This window comes from Labrus bergylta, chromosome 8 (genome assembly GCF_963930695.1).
Source record: "Labrus bergylta chromosome 8, fLabBer1.1, whole genome shotgun sequence".
Lineage (NCBI taxonomy): Eukaryota > Metazoa > Chordata > Actinopteri > Labriformes > Labridae > Labrus > Labrus bergylta.
In genome coordinates this window covers 6,402,784-6,420,995 of record NC_089202.1, presented here as the reverse complement: position 1 = coordinate 6,420,995, position 18,212 = coordinate 6,402,784, and the positions used below count along the sequence as shown (strand labels likewise).

Sequence of the window (18,212 nt, the reverse complement as noted above, 5' to 3'; positions counted from 1 at the left end):
TCACATAATAGGCCAAATACAAAAGGCTACTTCACTGGTTTTATTAATTTGCTGCTGTGTCTTTTCTCACAGCCACAGATATTAAAAGTGTGTTGTTTGTTTTTAAATGCCAGATTGACACATAGGATAGATGAAGTAAGTAATCCTATATTACTTCCTCTTAGAAGGCACTGCTAATCCTCCTGACATTTAATTTCTATGTTTTCTGAGAACAACCTGTAACCATTAGAATGTAAATATTAATGGACAAAACCTGAGGGACGTCACCCGTTCGTTTCTGCAGGGGGCTTTGGAAGCCCTTCGATGGTGGTCACCGTGCTGAAAGTGCTGTCTCACAACTTCAGTCAATTTAACCTACAGGCTGAGAGCTGGAGCTGAGTTTTAAGCCTCTCGACAAACAGCTACACCGCGCCCACCGTGTCAATCGAGTGAGATTGTGAATAACACTTTTCCTTCATAAAATCAAAAAGGATGAGTTATGAAAAAATTAAATCCTGTACAGTGTGTGCCGATCGAGACATGACCTAATCAACCAATTTTGTTTGTTGTACAGTACATGTCAACATGTTAATTTCTTCTGTAAAGAGAAGACATTTTTATGGGTGTGTATGTGAAGTCCAATGCTTCTGGCCAGACGATAAACTGCAGGATTTTGCTCTTACACTTGGGCTTCATTTTTCGACACTGGAGGTTGCCGCTGGCCTGTAACATAATATTTTCCTTCATTTTAAATCAAAATGGTATTCATTTGCTAAGAGAAGATCTTGTTCTTGTGCTACAGTATAAGTATGGTCACACACTTTTATTAACCCTGTGTATGTATGTACATTTTCATCCCTCCAACATGAATAGCAAAGTAGTAGCGCAAAGCACATGGGACTAGATCATGTGTCTGGGCTTAAACTGGTTTAAAATGAGCAGTGTCCTCCTATAAAGATGGTTATACTGAAGGCTTGGACAAAACAATGTCAGCAAGACTTAACGGGCTATACTTGCCGGCTAATTTCAACCAATCATTTTCACTCTTCATGCAGAGGACTTCTGGACAAAGGCTTAGAAGAGGCTTAGAAACATAACTGTAACAAGAGTTTGCTCTTCTGTGGGTTTGAATCTGGTTATTTCTGAACATTTAGAGGTCATTCACTCTGTTTTGTTTGGAATGAATGAAAGTGGTTGCTAAAATTGGCTTATTTTAATAATTGTCAGTGGGCTTTGGGCCACAAATGAGAAATTAACATGGCAAGAAAATTCTTTTGAGGTGATCGCAGATAATAAAATAGTGCCAGAAAACAAACTTGAGCGTGCTGCACAAGATCTTTTTTGTCCATTTTCTTTTCTTTTCATTATTCTCTAAAACTGCCACAGCTCAGGGAAAGGTGAGAAACATGAATAAATATTAGTGACATGCAATCTATTTCATTGTCATAGAGACTCGGCATATATAGCCACAGCAGGTGGTGCATATATTTATCATGTTTTTATTTCTTCTAAAATGTCACAGCTTCTAAAGCTGCTCTGATTAATAACTTTATATCAACACTGGATAGTATTACTACATGTAATATGAAATAGCTCATCTTGTGGAGAAGCTTTGATGAGAATCTCAGCCACTGTCAGGTCCCTTTTATTGTGTTTACTGATTTATAAATTGTGAATTTCCAAAGTACACCTATTACAAGAAATAAAGATATTCGACGTCGAAGGCAAACAAGACAAGATTAGGAAACAAACAGCAAAGGACCAGACGGACAAGACGAACAGGATGGAACTGGAGAGACAAAACAGGACCAGAAGGAGAAGACGGAGGCAGATAGATTGAGCAGTTGGGACAAACAGCACACTGTGATTTAGTTTTTGTTTCTTTTGTTAAAATAATTAATAAATAAAGCATTTAGAGTTAGTAAAAGTAATAATAGTATAAAAACCAACATAAATAACAATAAAATATCACAAAAGATGACAAATACTTTACATACTGATGTGAGACACAAGAAACCATTTGAGGACACAAAGAGGAATCAGCGTTGGAGGTTTTGCAAATAGATGAACCAGACGTTTTCATAGGGAATCATGTTATTTCTCCAAGATGCTGTTCATTTTTTCCGGATTTGTCTGGTTCTGTGAGCAACTGAGCCAGTGGTATATTGACTGGCTGCTGTTTTTGGTATACAAAAAGAGGCCTGATATAACCTTCTGTATAATACCTACCTGATGCCAATGGCAGATAGACAAAGTTGAACATAATAGAATTATCTGATCGTAGAGACATGGGCCTTTCCAGGGGGAGGCATGACCCCAGCTGGTCCACCCAGCAGGTTGCACCCCATAATCCTAATCCATAAATTGCTATCTATCCTGTTAGAGGCTGTACTACAGTTATTCATGAAGCAACATATGCAAGGTTGCAGGATACATAAATGATCTTTACCGCAAGTTCAAACTCAACACTCACAAAAACGAACAGTACACACAGGATATCATATTTTTAAAGCAGACTTGAGAGAGACAAATGTTGAAATAAAACACTTTGTTTTGTGACATTTAAACCAGGCCTACTAAATGACACCAAAAGCATTATTAAAGGTTTTACTATTTTTCAACCTCCAGAGCTGATTTAATGTGGAAAACATCCCTAATGGAAGACTGTTTTGATTCCCATTGCCCTTATATCCACTAATGGTTTTGATGTTGAAGCTGATTAACAATTCAAACATGGACATAATGTCACTCAATGACAGAATAAAGCAAATTTAAAATTATGGCATGCACTTTGTGGAGACCTTTCGCAGGCAAGGCCAGGGAGCAATTTATATTGATCAGTGCAGATACATAAGAGTCTTTAAATGAATACTGACTTTTTGTGATGCTTTTAAGAGATGCTTTTATTGTCCAATGGGGAGTCTTTAAGCAACCTATAAAGGCAGATATGTCTTGTATCATGTGCTACTGAACCACATCCACCTGTATCCAAAGCCTTTTAGTGGGCTTTTCTAGCCATTGCAAGCGTAAACAGTAAGGTTTCATTTTCCTACAGTGGAAATGTCCTGTCTTTTCTAACCCAGCATTAAACATTGATACACCTAATGTCCTACCTTTCCAGGGTTTCCAGCTTTACCTGCTTAAATACAACATCTCATACGTGTGCTGTGACATTGATACTCGAGAGGATGCATTTATTAGAAAAGATGGACACTTAAGAGTAAAATTCCACATCATTAAAAAGGGGAAAATGGGATCTTTTAGACACTTGCATACATTTACATTTTAGGGTGAATACTAAACTAGATATCAAATACATGTATTATTCCAGTTCAACCAACTGACACCAAAAGGCAGGTACTGTTATTTTGGACCTCTAATTTTCATAGACTTGATTTGATTATTGACTGCTTAATTTGACTTTTTCTTTAAAAAGCTAGATTGTTTTGCTGATTGTAATTCCTTCGGTTCACCATTCACTCATCCTCCAATATGTTCTTGTAAGAATGTAAACTATAAATAAACGTTGCCAAGGTAACTTTCATATCAGTGCTGAAGGGTTTATTCTTTGTGTGGACTGATAAACATCTCTTATGCCTTCAGAGAAAGGAGCTAACAATCAGCCTGCAGTCATGACCGTCAGCGTAGAAAAGCAGGAACAATGAAGATGTCATATAGCGCTGCTCTGAGGAGAGACTGGAGATAACACTGAAGAGCAGGCAGGATAATGCTTCTTTTCAAATACAGGTGACTTCAATGTCAACATACAAAAAACAAACAAGTGCAGAGAACATGTATGATTGCATATGCGTGTGTTTTTCCAATCGGTAAAGCACCAATACAAGCCAGCGACATCGCAACCTAACACACCACAGTGTTTAGTCATTGCTTTGCCATAGCTGCAAAAATAAGTCTACCACACTCTCTATCTTTTAAAATCTTTTTTTAATACAATGTTAAGTAAAATTCTCACAAATATTTTATTTTCTCTCCTTGAAAACCTGGCTTTTATTGTGTGCTTGTCCTGCTTCAAAAACGTTTCAACTGATATGACCTGTTGAAAAGCAGAAATTATGCTAAGAAATCAATATTTATCCATCATTAAATCTCACTGTACATCAGTCTACAGAGTCATCATGGACTCACACAAGCAGGCATATCTGTATTTCCACTTATACAAAGGACTCATGTAGGCTGATGACCAAAAATGTAAACATAAAAAGAAAGTCCTCAACATGTGCCTACTGTATGTTGCTCCATCTAATAGGCTCACTTTTCAAATAAAGGGTGTACCACACTGCAATAGCAGTTGCCCCCTGTGGATCTCATTTTCAAGCAACAAGATAGACCCACCTCCATTCATCAGCAGCCTGTGACCAAAAGGGTTAGCCTCGAAGTGAACATTAGAACATTTAGAAAAAGGAGAAGAACAAGGTGGGTGATCAAATTGAAAGGGAATAAGGGAAAGAAAGAATAATATATGCTAGAAAAGGGATATACTGTATACTACATGTTACAGGTCAGTTAACAATAGAGAGGGAACGGGATAGAGACAGGTACATGACAAAGGGTTAAGATGGAATTGCTGTAAAGGCCATCAGCTGATTGTCTCCCTTTGTGCAATGTAATGCAATAAAAAGAAGACGTTGGAAGTGAAATAAAAAGTCCCATGACAACACTGCAGCTGTTCTCATTCTGTCAAGACACACGCACACACACACACGCACACACGCGCACACACGCGCACACACACAAGCACACACGCACACACACACACATGTTTGAAGTACAAACATTCCCTCACTCTTTGTTTATTTATTCGTTATTAATATTTGTGTTCCATGATTGATGTCAACGCTATGGTTGCCACACAGCCTGGTGTTATCAATTCCCGGTTGGGGATGGAATTGGAAGAAAATTGAGCCTCTGATTAGTTGTTAAGGTAAATTAGAGGATAAAAGGTGGATCAAGGTTTAGGCAGAATCTGTCACACTCTCCGAATAGTGAATGAAGGCCCTTTTCCCCCCTCTGACAGCATGAAGCTGTGAATAATTGAAGTCATTTTCAAAGAGAAGCAGTGTGAAAATGATGGAAGCAGGAACAAAAAAACCCAAATTTAAAGCTTCTTTGATTCTTTCTTCTCCAGCTCTGAGTTTAAGTACTTGCACCTTGCATATCTTTACCATAGTGAATGAGATATAATTGAGATGTTACATGCAAATTGGAAGTCCTCTCCCCTTCCCTCATCCAGAGAGCTTTCACTGATGAGGCACAGCAAGAAACCTCTTTGGTTAGTGTGTGAGAAAAAGAAAAGAAGGTCAGTGAGTCCCCTTGTTAGGTTTGTTGCTCCTGCTGCAAGTAATGTCAGATATGTCAAGGAAATTTGATGAGAGATAATACATGTAAGATGTTGGGTTTAATTAGGTCTTAACTTAAGCCACCTTGCTATTTAAAAAATGGGAGGGAAAGGGGACACAGACCCTTTTAGACTTATGCAAATTAAGGAAGGATGGTGTAGCACACATTTTAGAACACATGCAGCTATTTGTGTTTTTCAAATGAGATATAGTCTACATCAAGATGTATTCAATCAAATATTCATTTGGCTAATTCCCCCTCTGTATCTGACCTATCTAATCCAAAGGTGTGTGTTTTTCTTGTAAATATATTTATTCCCAATTTTGTACCAACAATCTCCATTTATAGGTCAGCCTTTAGTTTGGACTGCACGCCCCCTGTTGGACAGTAGCTTAAGCCATAAATAGGCTGCTTCATACTATTGACTTTCAGGCTCATATGAGTAGGTAAGAAGATGATGGCTACTTAAATTTCAACTAAGGCCCGTGGTTTGGGGTTAATTAAGTCGCAGACGCGGTTGTGTCCGAAACGGCGACAGCTTCGACTTTTTGAAAAAGGAAATTTGGCAACTGGAGCTCAAGTAAGACTTCCAAACTTTGACAAAACACTGCTTATATACATGTACGTTTTTTCTTTTTTAACACACATGTTGTTTCATGTGCAAGCCACCTGTTTTATATGTTACACTGTGTATACAGCTCGTTTTGTTTGTAAATTAAATTAGCTCAACCTCTGCTCCTTAGGTACCATCTGAGAGTAGCTTTATGCTAATATTGATTCCAGACATCTGTACTCAGGTTGCACATTGACTACTTTTCATTAACGTCATGCATTAAACAAAATGTAGGGAAGTAGTAGAAATAATTATTAGAAGTGAAATATCTTGGGAGTCATGAAAAATGGTGCCGGGTGGTTAATGAGTATAGGCTAAGCATTTGTTTTATTGTTGTTTCCAGAAGAATCATGATTATGTCACCACTTACCGCTACCTTTAAATTACCAAGCAGGTTGATTTAGAGCTGTATGAAGATCTTTAGTGTATTAAATACTTTGGATTTTTTTTTTTAAACATTTATTGGTCTCGGACATAAAGAAAACTCAAATGAATCGTATACTTTTTCAATTCAATTCAGTTCAATTCAAAAAACTTTATTTGTCCTCGGGGGGCAATTCAAAGGCACACAGAGCAGTAAATCAACAACAGTGCAAGTAGACAAAACTTTTTAACCTAAATATAAAGTGTCAATTTAAATACAACTTCAAGCTTAAACTTTACTTAAAAATACAAAGTATAAAGAGTAGATATAACTGGACAGTGATCGGACTAACAGATGTAAACAGATGTAACCAGAACTCTGTAGAAATAAATATACATTTATATTTATATTATATATATATATATATATATATATATATATATATATATATATACAGAGCTATGTGCAAGTAACTTTAAAAACTTTATACTGATCTATTAAGTGATGTAGTAAAGTTACCCGGATGGATTCAGTTAGGTAATAGCACAGAGCTGCTGACTGAACAGTTGTCTTTGTTGAGTCTTCAGTAAGGATGTCAATGTTATGAGCTGCACAGTTTAATACTTGTGCTTTAAAGAGTGTTGGTTTAAACGTTATTATCCTTAATTTATTTTCAGACTGATCAGTTTATATAGTTCCCAAATTAAACTTAGGCTACCAAAATATTAACAACATAATATTCTCCTTAAAACCAAAATCTTTCCCAGATTGTGCATACTGAGAGTTTGAAATAAGGACACTTGATAGTTCACTTTTTCCCATCATAGAGATTAAAGAAACCTCTGCCAGCTGGTTAGTACTTGAATTAGTCAGGGGGAATTCATTCAGCTGTAGGAAACACCCCGATCATGGTGACTGTACCCTCTGTCCATAAAGAACTGCTGACTTGGGGAGTTTTCTTATTTTCTCCGTTGGGTAAGTGGCCCCCTTAGCTTCTTCCTAATGAGAAAACCATTAGAACAGTAGGCTATCCCAGGATGTTGCTTAAAGGGTTCCTTGCTGTGGGGAGTCCCTGCAGAGAATGCAGACAAATTGACCTGACAATGAAGAAAACAACCTCTAGGCCTATATAAAGGAATATATTGATCTTCGTACTATCTGCCTTTGACATGGAGCTTCAGCCAATTATAGCTTTTTAGAAGGATTAAGTTAACTTGTTTTCTGTAAGCTTATTTAATTTAAGAATACAGCAAAGGGGTGGTGATCAGCTTTGAGTTTTGCATTGACAACTTGAGGCTGTTTGGCAAGATTAATCAGGAACAATCCTTGCCAGCGGTACTGGAATATGTGTATTTCTGAGCGTTTCTGTGCAGTCCTGTGTGGTCGTTGGACATAAAAACACTGTCTGAAAAAAGACTGTCTGTTTGTGTTGACCTCCACTTAACCCTGAATAGGTCAATATCTGCCAGCTGCTTCTCTAGCTCTTTTGTGCGTGAATGTGTTTGCATTCATCTCTCGGCCTCCCTCACAGTCTATTTTGGACGCTGCTCTTGTCACCTTGGCAAAGAAGTGAACGAACAACGTCACATTCTATTATCCCAGTTACAAAACTGCACAAAGTAATACGCATTTAGGAAGCATGGTGACGTTGAGCTTTTTTAAGCTTCAAACAGTCCTTCAAACCCTTTATGAATATGCTAAATTTGACGTCACCCCTGAAAAACAAATGTTAAAATCTGCAACAACAATCTGGTTAAAATCTGTGACAGCCTAACCGACAGTTTGAGGAAAACATCTAAAAAATTGCTTGTGGGGGGATTTTGATTCAAGATCTTACTATAAACATGACTTAATTTCTTATATCAATCAGGTCCAAGTTTTCATGATCAGCTTGATCGCCCTAGACATTATTCTGTAACAGTGAGTCAAATAGCCCAATTCATGTTCGACAGGACAGCAGATTATGTTGGCAATAATGAGAGCAGAGAGATTTGTGTAATGAAACAAAAGTCTTTATACTCTACCATGTCACACCATGTCAGGACCAGAATGAGGTTTTAATCACACCCTGATTCGTATCAGATAATTGCAGAGAAAAAAAGGAAAATTCAGTATCGGATAAAAGAATCTCTTCTCAGTTTAGATAATTAATTTTCTCACAACATTAATAAGATGTGTAGCCCATTTTTGATACACAGAATGAGATTTTGGGTCTTACTTGCTGCAAGATAGCCTTTCTTTGCATAGATACACAAATTATTAGAGACACTTGCATTTTTCTTGAAGATGTCCTGACAGCATCAGACTAATCATCTCTTCTTTAAAGATAATGACGCACATGAGAGAAGCCACAAGAAAAAGAGAAGGGTTAAGATGGAAATGTCTGGAAATTGTTGACATGGAAAGGAGCTGCCTTTGCAGAGAATCACAGGAGGATGGAGGAGGGCAAAGGAAATTAAAAAGTATGTGATAAAAGAACTAGGGGGGGCCTGAAGTGGAAAAAATGATTTAAGGGGGAATATTGGATTAAGTCAGGGGTTCTGTAGCTGAGTTTCAGAGGAAAGTTGCAAAAGCCTGAGTGTAGGAAAGCAAAGAGGATTTAGGGGGAGAAAGTGAAATGTGGAATTATAGAGCAGATGGGGTCAAAGTAAAGGGTGTAAGGACAGAAGGGGTTGAATGAGGATGAAATGGAAGGGCAGAGAAGAGATGCTGGGGGAAAATCACAGTGGGAATGAGATGGAAGGATGAAAAAAAAAAGTCAAGAGAAATATTTTAGAAATGGGGTGAAATAATATGCACGATAACATGAAGATGTAGAATGAGGGGAAACATTGTGGTGCTGAGAAGAGGAGGGGCATTGTTTTTTTTACTGAGGCACACAAGTGCTTGTAATAAAACCATCACTACCACTCCCATTATCTCCATCATCAACTGCAAGAGGAAGGAATCAATATCATGTTTTCAAAGCGAGTCGCTGTGTTTTGACAGCTGCTCTAAATTAGTCATAAAACTGACAAAATAGGTTATTTCACTAATTAAATCAGATAAAATTAAGCTGTAATGATCTGCATGGAGAAACAGGTTCTCTGTAGGAGCAAAACAAAGGATGTAGATAAGACGGTCTATACAGAGCATGGAAGATAACAGGGAAATTACAGCACAATGCATTGAGATAACAGTCATTTAACTAACAGCTTTTTTTTGATCTTAAGTGAAAATATTTTTGGCAACTCTAAAGGATTTGGAGATAAGTATGTGGGGAGTCCCAAGAACCGGTCTGCGACACTCCAGTCCCAAACACAAACTCTGATTGTTAAATAGAAGTGCTGGCATGCTGTTAACACGCTAACAAAAGCCAAACCCCCAGCAGACTTGTAAATATTGTAAATGAATGTTAATATTTAAAATGATGGTTTGTTGCTTGTGTATTAATCGTTGAAATTAGATCGTTCATGTCCTGAGCGGATTTCAGGATCTTGAAGTCATTGTGACTCATCCTTATAATAACAACATTTGGGGCAGCACCACTTAAAGTATTGACCCTTCTTTGTGAAAACTTTTTCTTCTAAGCGATTGCACAAAAGATTTTAAGAGCCATCATTCAGTTACTGGTCAGTTTTGTTGATAAAAGGTATAAATTACATGAAATCACGTTTTTTAAGATTTGGCTTACAAGTCATGATAGTAACTAAAAATTTAACTGTCCTGTCTTTTTTTTTTAATACATCTATCATCATTTGAGAAGTGTTTCACCAAACCAAATGTGTTAGAAGGCTCTACAAACCTCTAGAGAGATACTGAAGGGGACGATTATAAAAAAGTTAAGGTTTTGTTGTGTATTGGTTGTATAAATTCTGAGAATCATCATTCTTTCTTGGATTAAGCTCAGACAGTTTATTGTATTGTGTTCACCAGTTTCTAAATTCAAATTGGTGCATTGCATTATCAATCCCTAATGCATATTGCATAAATACCATAGTCATTTTCTTCTCTCACTCCCTGACTTCTTGCTGTGGCTGCACCTTCGTTTCCTTCCTCCCCTCCCCCTAGCCCTTTCTCCCTCCCCTTTCCCTTCACTTCCCTCCCACTTTTCTCTCTCACTCTAAAGAGCTCTCACTCTCTGCGCTCTCCTTCATTTCCCGCTTCAACATGTTGGCAGGAGGAGAAAGAGGAGGATGCTGCGCTCTACCCTCGGTGCGTTTTTGCCACCTCTCCGGTCAGCTCATGCTGCCTCTGACTCAGACTCAGTCTCAGCTTTTAGTTGTCTCCGCCTGAAGGACTTCAGAGAGGAGGTGGAGGAGGATCCAAAGGATACGCTGGAGATCAGAAGCTCTGACACCGGGGTCCCTAATAAGAACAACAACAGCAGGGGAGCGGAACGGAGCGACTGCTCCCCGTCTGTGGTGGATACTACAAATACTTCAGGGGTGAACACCTCCTCTGACTCCTGTAGTTTCTCTCCCTCCTCCATCTTATCGGCTCCAAGATCCATGTGGCAGGAGGCAATAAGGAGGAAGCGGTATCTCCTGGCCCGGCCAGGGGAGTCTGGTGAGGGTGATAAAGGAGGAGAGGGAGGTCAGCAGAGGAGGAACAGGTCTCCGGATTGGCTGTACCAGTCCTACTACTGTATGAGCCAGCAGCATCCTCTGATTGTGTTTCTCCTGCTCATTGTGATGGGAGCCTGCCTGGCTCTGCTGACTGTGTTCTTTGCTTCAGGACTGGTAAGCTGCTCATTCACAAAATTCAAACAAACACACAAACACACATGGATGAATTATGCAAAATAAGTTCTATAAATTCTGGGACCAGACAAACATTTTGAAGGTATTAAGATCGTAGCAAGAACAATTTTGACATCCTTGTTTTGGGGTTTTAATCATGTGTAAAATGTGAAGACAATTCATATCAAGTCCATGCAAGTCTGAAAATCCTAAACTGATACTTTTAAACACATCTTGGGTACTCACTCACACTTTTGTAAACTCGTTTTTTTTTACGAGCATGTGTAAAAATAAGGTCACAAAAACTGACTTGCCATTCCTGTACACACCAAAGTGCATACGTGTGCACTGACACTCCCCTACCCTCATAGACTCACATACACAAACGAACATGTACACACAAAAGCGTGCCTGTGCAACACCTATGAGCACGCACAGAGTCCCCAGCATGCAGCCCTCATCGCAGCACTAATGTGAAGAGAAGGGTGAGATAAAGTGAGAGAGGGAGGATAACGGGCTTAGTTATTGTCTGAGCTCACGGTTGACTGAACTACAGAAAGGAGATCTGTTTTCCTCTGTCACTATTTTGACAGGGTTATCTTTGCTCTAAAAACCAGAAAAATATCAATGCAGTGAAGGCAAGCCAGTGTAAAGTAAAAAAAGACATCGCAAACAGGGGAAAATAGAGAAATACTTCTCAGTGCACAGGGTCTGTGGCCGCATTTTAACTCTTCATTTGCCTGACTATATGCACACAAAGAAAGACACAATGAGCATTCATCAACAGAATCTAATGATTGAAGAGGATAGACTAACACAATCGTATTACAGCTTATCACTCTTATGATTTAGGGAGTGCCTCTCCCATTCCTTGCCTCTTCTGAGTCTTCAGTCAAACAGAGACTCATTTAAAACACAATGAATGGGACTGAAGGAGCCCTTGCACATAGACACATCAGCATGCACATCCCAAAATGAACCAGAATTCAATAGGAAAACGTGCATTGTAACAACAGAACTAAATGAAAATGGAACTCTTAACGTTTGCATGGTCAAAGTGTTTCAATTCAAAAAAACAACATTGCATAGACTAATTTCTGCCTAATTAATCAAATGATATCCCTTCTTGAGAGGATTACAAGCAACAGCAATCTTTCTATAAATCATATTTAATCGTGTAACTTTTCTGATAGCAATTGATTGCAATTTAATTACGTCCTAAACACAGCAGTAATTTTCATTATAGACGTTTCTCATGCTCTTGCCCTAAAGGAGATTCTTAAGAGGCAATTCATCATTATTTTGACTCATCACCTAAACATAACTGGTGCTTTTACACATGAATCTCAGTTGAACATTGGATTTATTATCGCATCCAGCTGTTATTATTTGTGTTGAAGCTGTGGATAAGTGTGAGAGTAAGTTAACTTACAGCAGGAGCATTAAGTATTAATGTAGAGTTAGGAACAGGATTGCTGCAGAGAAACAAAGTAGGGCTTTAAAAGCAGTCTGCTTTGTATTAAATATTTCCCTACAATCTCTCGACTAAGAATATGATATGCACAGTCTGGAAATGTTTGTGTGGGCTCACAATGAAAGAGTGTCCCAGTAAATGTTTCTTCCTGTCAGGCTTCTGCTCAATCTGTCCTACATGCTCTTTTATATTTTTTCCATCCCTGTGCTGGATAGCCATGACTTTTGCAACCGTCTTGTTTTTTCCCCCCTCCATCATCTCTATTTCTCTCTCGTGTATGTGTCATCTCTCACCTCCTCATATCTCAGTCTCTCTCTCTCTCTGTCTCTCTCTTTTGTTTGTATCCTATCATCCCTCCATCCTGCTGGCTGGCTGACCTAAATCCTGCGCTGTTTTGGAGCTCTGCTCTGGGCGAGACAAACTCCGTGGCTCTCTGCAGCCACACATATCCTCCCCTGTCCCAGAACACTGACTGTGCGCATGAGAGACAGAGGGGGGGGGGGGGGGGGGGCTTAGAAGGAGAACGAGGGAATTGGAGAGGAGGAGGAGTAGAAATGTAGAGTGAAGCATCATGCATTAAAGTGACATTAAAATATTTCGATGGTAAGGTCACTTCTGGAAGCTACAATGGAAGAAAAAATGTTTGCAGTGATAAGTGACTGCCATGAATGAGCATGACGTATCATTCAGATTAAATAGAACAGCATATTTACAACACTAATTCAGAAGAGACCTTAAGATAACCCATAATTAATTTGGATCATGAACATCATTTATCATTTATTTACTCAGCTGATATTTGGATGACCAACCCCCCCCCCCCTCCTTTAACATAAGTCAACATGGTGGTTTCACTCACAAAGTCTTTGTTGGCTTCGCACCCTCTACTTGTCAAAGAGCACACGTCGTCTAAGAGGGGTAGTAGTACCAGAACTGTTTTTGTCTTACAACAGAGCAGTTGCACTCGGAGACCTTCAGTGGGAGCCAAAGCGGACCAAACAATTTCCTACATATAATTGCTTTTAAAAAGTATAACATGAAATCATGTGATAGTAAACTGATATTTTGCTTGCTTTGACTGATGCTGCATGCTCCATTAGCACTTTTATTGACTTAAAAAAAAAAGTAAAATACTTAAAGTGCCACATCGAAATGCTACTTGCAGCCTGTTGCAACACAGCACCAATCATTAATTTAGGATTTTGGGATAGAACATTAGATATTGTGGGGGCCACAATATCTAAATAAGTTAAGGGAAATCCATACTATTTTTTTAAAATTGTTTTTCTTTCTGGGGCAGATAAATTAGCTTATCATTGCATGGGACCTTTAATTGTTTTTTTTTAATATAATTTGTGGCTTTTGCCTATATTTGAAAGGAGAGTGGATAAAGTAAAAAATTGGAGACAGAGAGTGGGGAATTGCATGCTTGGGGCACTTTAGCCTCCATAAATGGGGAGCGACCTAACTGCTAGGTCATCTGCACCTCAATCATACTCTACTTTATTCTGTATTTCATAAGGTATATATATTTATATTTTATTTTTTTAATAGCAGAGGCGTTACAGAGGCGAGGTGGGATCAGATGAGCCAGCGAGGGAGCGCAGAGCTGTGTGTGAGTGCATGTCTGACTGTGTGTATGTGTAGCTCTGGCTGCTCAATGAAGAAATTCAATATGAATTCATATACTGGGACACCAATATTACGCCTTCACGGTATCAATATGGATGAAGAAATGACGGCTGACCTTAATTACAGCACTTTACAAAAAAAGAACAGTCTGAAAAGGACTTTTGAGCCTGGGTTGAATTAATCAGGAAAGATATAAGTGTATTTCAGAGACTCCTTTCACACACATCCTTATGAGCAAGTATGAATATGACACATCTACCTACCATATCCTGACCTTTTTCCTGTCACTCTCTGGAAAAGCAATGATGGGATGAAGCCTGGCAGTACAAACGACTCATTTCACTGCACGTTCCCCCTACATCCACCTTGAAGAGTCTCCTGAAATTTTTATTAGACTTTCAGATTTAAGTGTTTTTCAGAAAAGCTGCAGCAAATCCATTATAGATGTGGCTTTAACTTCGCACTGGAGGCTTTTTAGGATTTTTCCTCAACCTATAAGATGTTCTCTAAGTGCAGATGTGTTTTCATCTCTGGTACAGTTATTCATTAAAAAGAGGGGTAGGATCCCTGAAGTGTACCTTTAACCATAGTTGAAGATATTTGACCTTAATCTAATAGTTAACCTTTATTACTTAACACATCATTTTTATATGATTTTATAAGAGCATGATTCTTGTGTCTAAAATATGTTGGTAAAAAAAACGAGTTTCAGTATTAGTAGTATTTCAATTTAGCTTTTATGAAGTAGTTGTCGATTATATGTTTAGTATTTACAATTAAAAAACACAGACGTTGTATATTGCAAATAAAATACATTCAGGGATTTAACTAATCAAAAAGGTGTAGGTTTAACCTTATACCTAATGTTTCTAAATAACATATACTTAAAGGAAAGCCCTGTTTACACCTTGCATTAACATCCATCCTGCATGGGTAATCGGTTTACAAGTGGATAGCACTTAAGGACCGGCGTTTAAACTTTGCAATAACAATGTGTCTCCTTACTTGAATTCAGACCTCACTTGCCTTGCCTGCAAATAAGGGCCTGCCGTGTTGAAAAGACTGAATGGGTCATCTTTTACACCCAGTGAGTGGCAGCATTGATCTCCCCAGTTGAGGGGTTGGTCTTTAGTGCTGCCCCGGATGCATTTGTGCTTCCACTACCAAACCATTCTGGATTCATGTTTCCCAGACCACCTCCGTATGTGCACTGAGCTCTTTGAGTTCAAGCGTCCGCACTATGCATTGGGGTGCTTTTCCCTTTGCATGTAGGCTATCATTCACTTGTTATCAGATCACCCAGGATGGATTTTACTGCAAGGTATAAACAGAACCTATGTCATGCACATTATGCGCACAAAGTCATGCACATAAATTAAAAAATGAATTACCCTACAGAAATAAAGTCTAACATCTGACAGGTTTTTCTAGTAGGACATCTGGTTAATTTAAAAGATAAAGAAATACATTACTAAATCATGGGAATAAGCATTTAAATGGCCTTTTTCACTTTAATAATATAATTTTATTTTCACATTTTGCAGTTCTTTTAGTTTTTCATCCGCAATATTTTCAGTTTTCTCAGTACCTCAAATACTTCATGTTTCTATCCATACTGAGTTTTAAACAGAAAGCAAACAACAGATGTACAAAGAAAAATGGCATCTGCATCATCGTCATCCTTCCTTTCTCATATTACACCTAGCAGTAATGTTCAGATCATCGTGGTGACACATTGTTGTATTGAAAGGAAAGTGGGAAAAACAAGGCGAGGATCAGTGTTATGCTAGTTTTACAGGTTCTCTGGTGGAGTCACATGTCTGAGTAGTTTGTATTTTCAGGAGAATAGAGAAAGGCTTGAGCTAGAGGAGATGCTTTTAACACTGTTAGGCTGTTTCACGGCCCCTCGAGATGTCTCTGTCTCCTCAATGTGCGTCCTTTCTCATTGACCTCTCTCACAGAAACCATGATTCCTCCTATACTGATAAATAACACACCTACCTCCCATCTAAAATAGTCTATGTATAACTCCCTTATCCTTACCCTGTCTCTTTTTCAGAACGTGGAGGACCACGTGGCGTTTGTAATCACTGTGCCCACAGCGCTGGCTATCTTCCTTACTGTGTTTGTTCTCGTCTGCATTGAGTCGATCTTCAAGAAGCTCCTGCGCGTTTTCTCCTTGGTCATCTGGGCCTGCTTGGTCGCCATGGGTTACCTTTTCATGTTTTCTGGAGGGATTGTGTGTCCATGGGATCAGGTAAGACACTCAGTGTTTTTCTCCTGTTCTTTTAAGTAGAATTTAGTGGCTAAATGAAAAGACAACAAGAGTACATACTGGTACTACACTCATAATGAAATCTTTTGTAGTTCTTCAATAAGCCAAACTTGAATCAAATGTAAGCACATAAATTAACACTAGGATAGAAACCTAGGCCAGTGGATTTTGGAAATTGCTGATGTTCTTTTCTCCATTCCTTTGCTGTTTTTGTCTTCAACTAAAATGAGGTCTCTTGTGGTGAATCACAACATCTTCTGTAATTTCGTTGGCTTTAGAGGTGCATATTTGTGTAAGTTACCAGATTATTCCAGACATGTGTGGACCTTGATAATTTCCTCTTGTTATTATTTTTCAATGGTCTTGTGAATATGAAAGTAGTCCAAAAACATCCTGATTGCCAAAAGATATAGTGCGATCGAGTAGCAAGAGGATCGGGGGATTTGACTTGGCTTTCATTCACTTGTTTTCTGTTCAGCGTGAGTTAGCTTCTGCATAAATACAGCTGCTCTCTTGGTCAATGTGGTCTAGTAGGTCTATGAGTGTGGAGTGTAAAATTCTTAGTTGTTTGGTTTCATTTGTGATGATCTTGGATAGATGTGAAACAAGAGTTAGCGAGTCAGTTGGCCTGAAAAAAAAATCTCTCCCTTAAGATCATGTTTCATCTCTTTTGATATCTGACCTAAATTCAAAAATAGTCTTCAAAGTTTTGATCAAACACAAAGCTTGAGTGCTTCCTGACATCCCATTACTGCTTCTTCCTGTCATATTCTTTGTCTCCGTCTCATTAAGCTTTGCAAGAGAGTAAGAGAATAGATGAAACTGCAATACTGAACTCAGGTACAGTTGTTGAACTGTACAACATCCTGCATGTGTCAGACCTCCTTAAATAGCGTTTACATCTACAACTTCAGCTTTCCTCTAACATTAAATGACATAGTCTTCACCAGTGTTTTCATGAATACTGTATATCTTATCATAAAGAATCATTCATTATAATTTAAAGAAACAATCCTACCTTTACAGTAATGAGCATAGCAATCTGAAATAATAACAGAACTACCCTGGTCAAGTTAAAGAATCTGTGTTCCTCGCCAACCCCAACCATCCATGGGTCTATTTTAAATAACCATATGTTATGAATGTATTATAGGAACAAAAAAATGAATACAAATGAACCATGTTAATCATAAAATAAGAGTATAATTGAAAAAAAGAAAAGCTGATGGACACCAATGCTCACTATTGATTGGTCATGGAAATGTCTTTAATTTAACTATTATTCAGATAGGAGACATAAATCATTTATCTTTAAGGCAGGGTGGAAGAATAGCCTTTATTTAAGTTGAGTATGAGGTGAGAACAAGGATCACAAAACAAAAATCAAACAGATGGAGGTTTGAGGTTGGGTCATTTTCAGGGGCGAGGACTTCTATGACTCTTTGACACAGTGCTTGAAACCTGAACACAAGCATGATTTAAATATTTTGGGTTAGTAAGAAAACTCTCATACAGTATTAATGTATACATTACAGTGGATTCGTTGGCATTTGATGTCCTTTGTCACTGTAAATGCTTTCCTACATACTCTTTAGGTCCTTTGCAGCAATTTTATATTGTGGGGAAAAATAGAAGGGGTCGTTTGTCGGGGAGAAAAGAGAGTGTATGAAAAACTGTATATTGAAGGTCATGAAAGTTGCAATCTTGGAACCCATTGGCCATCGTCGTCTATCATTTTTGGTTTCCATTCAGACTGTTTTCCCTGCAAACACCAAAGCCTGCTGATACATGATTGG

General features: G+C 38.4%; 1 protein-coding gene across 1 annotated transcript in view; it reads left to right on the top strand.

The window, feature by feature from the left end:
- The first annotated feature begins 10,449 nt into the window (after window positions 1-10,449).
- The window catches only part of adcy2a (adenylate cyclase 2a), a 54,814-nt gene continuing 47,051 nt past the window's right edge, over window positions 10,450-18,212 (top strand). The window contains exons 1-2 of the mRNA XM_065958147.1: window positions 10,450-11,035; window positions 16,201-16,398. Coding sequence (XP_065814219.1) covers window positions 10,490-11,035; window positions 16,201-16,398 — 744 coding nt within the window. The 5' untranslated portion in view covers window positions 10,450-10,489. The remainder of the gene's footprint in view (window positions 11,036-16,200; window positions 16,399-18,212) is intronic.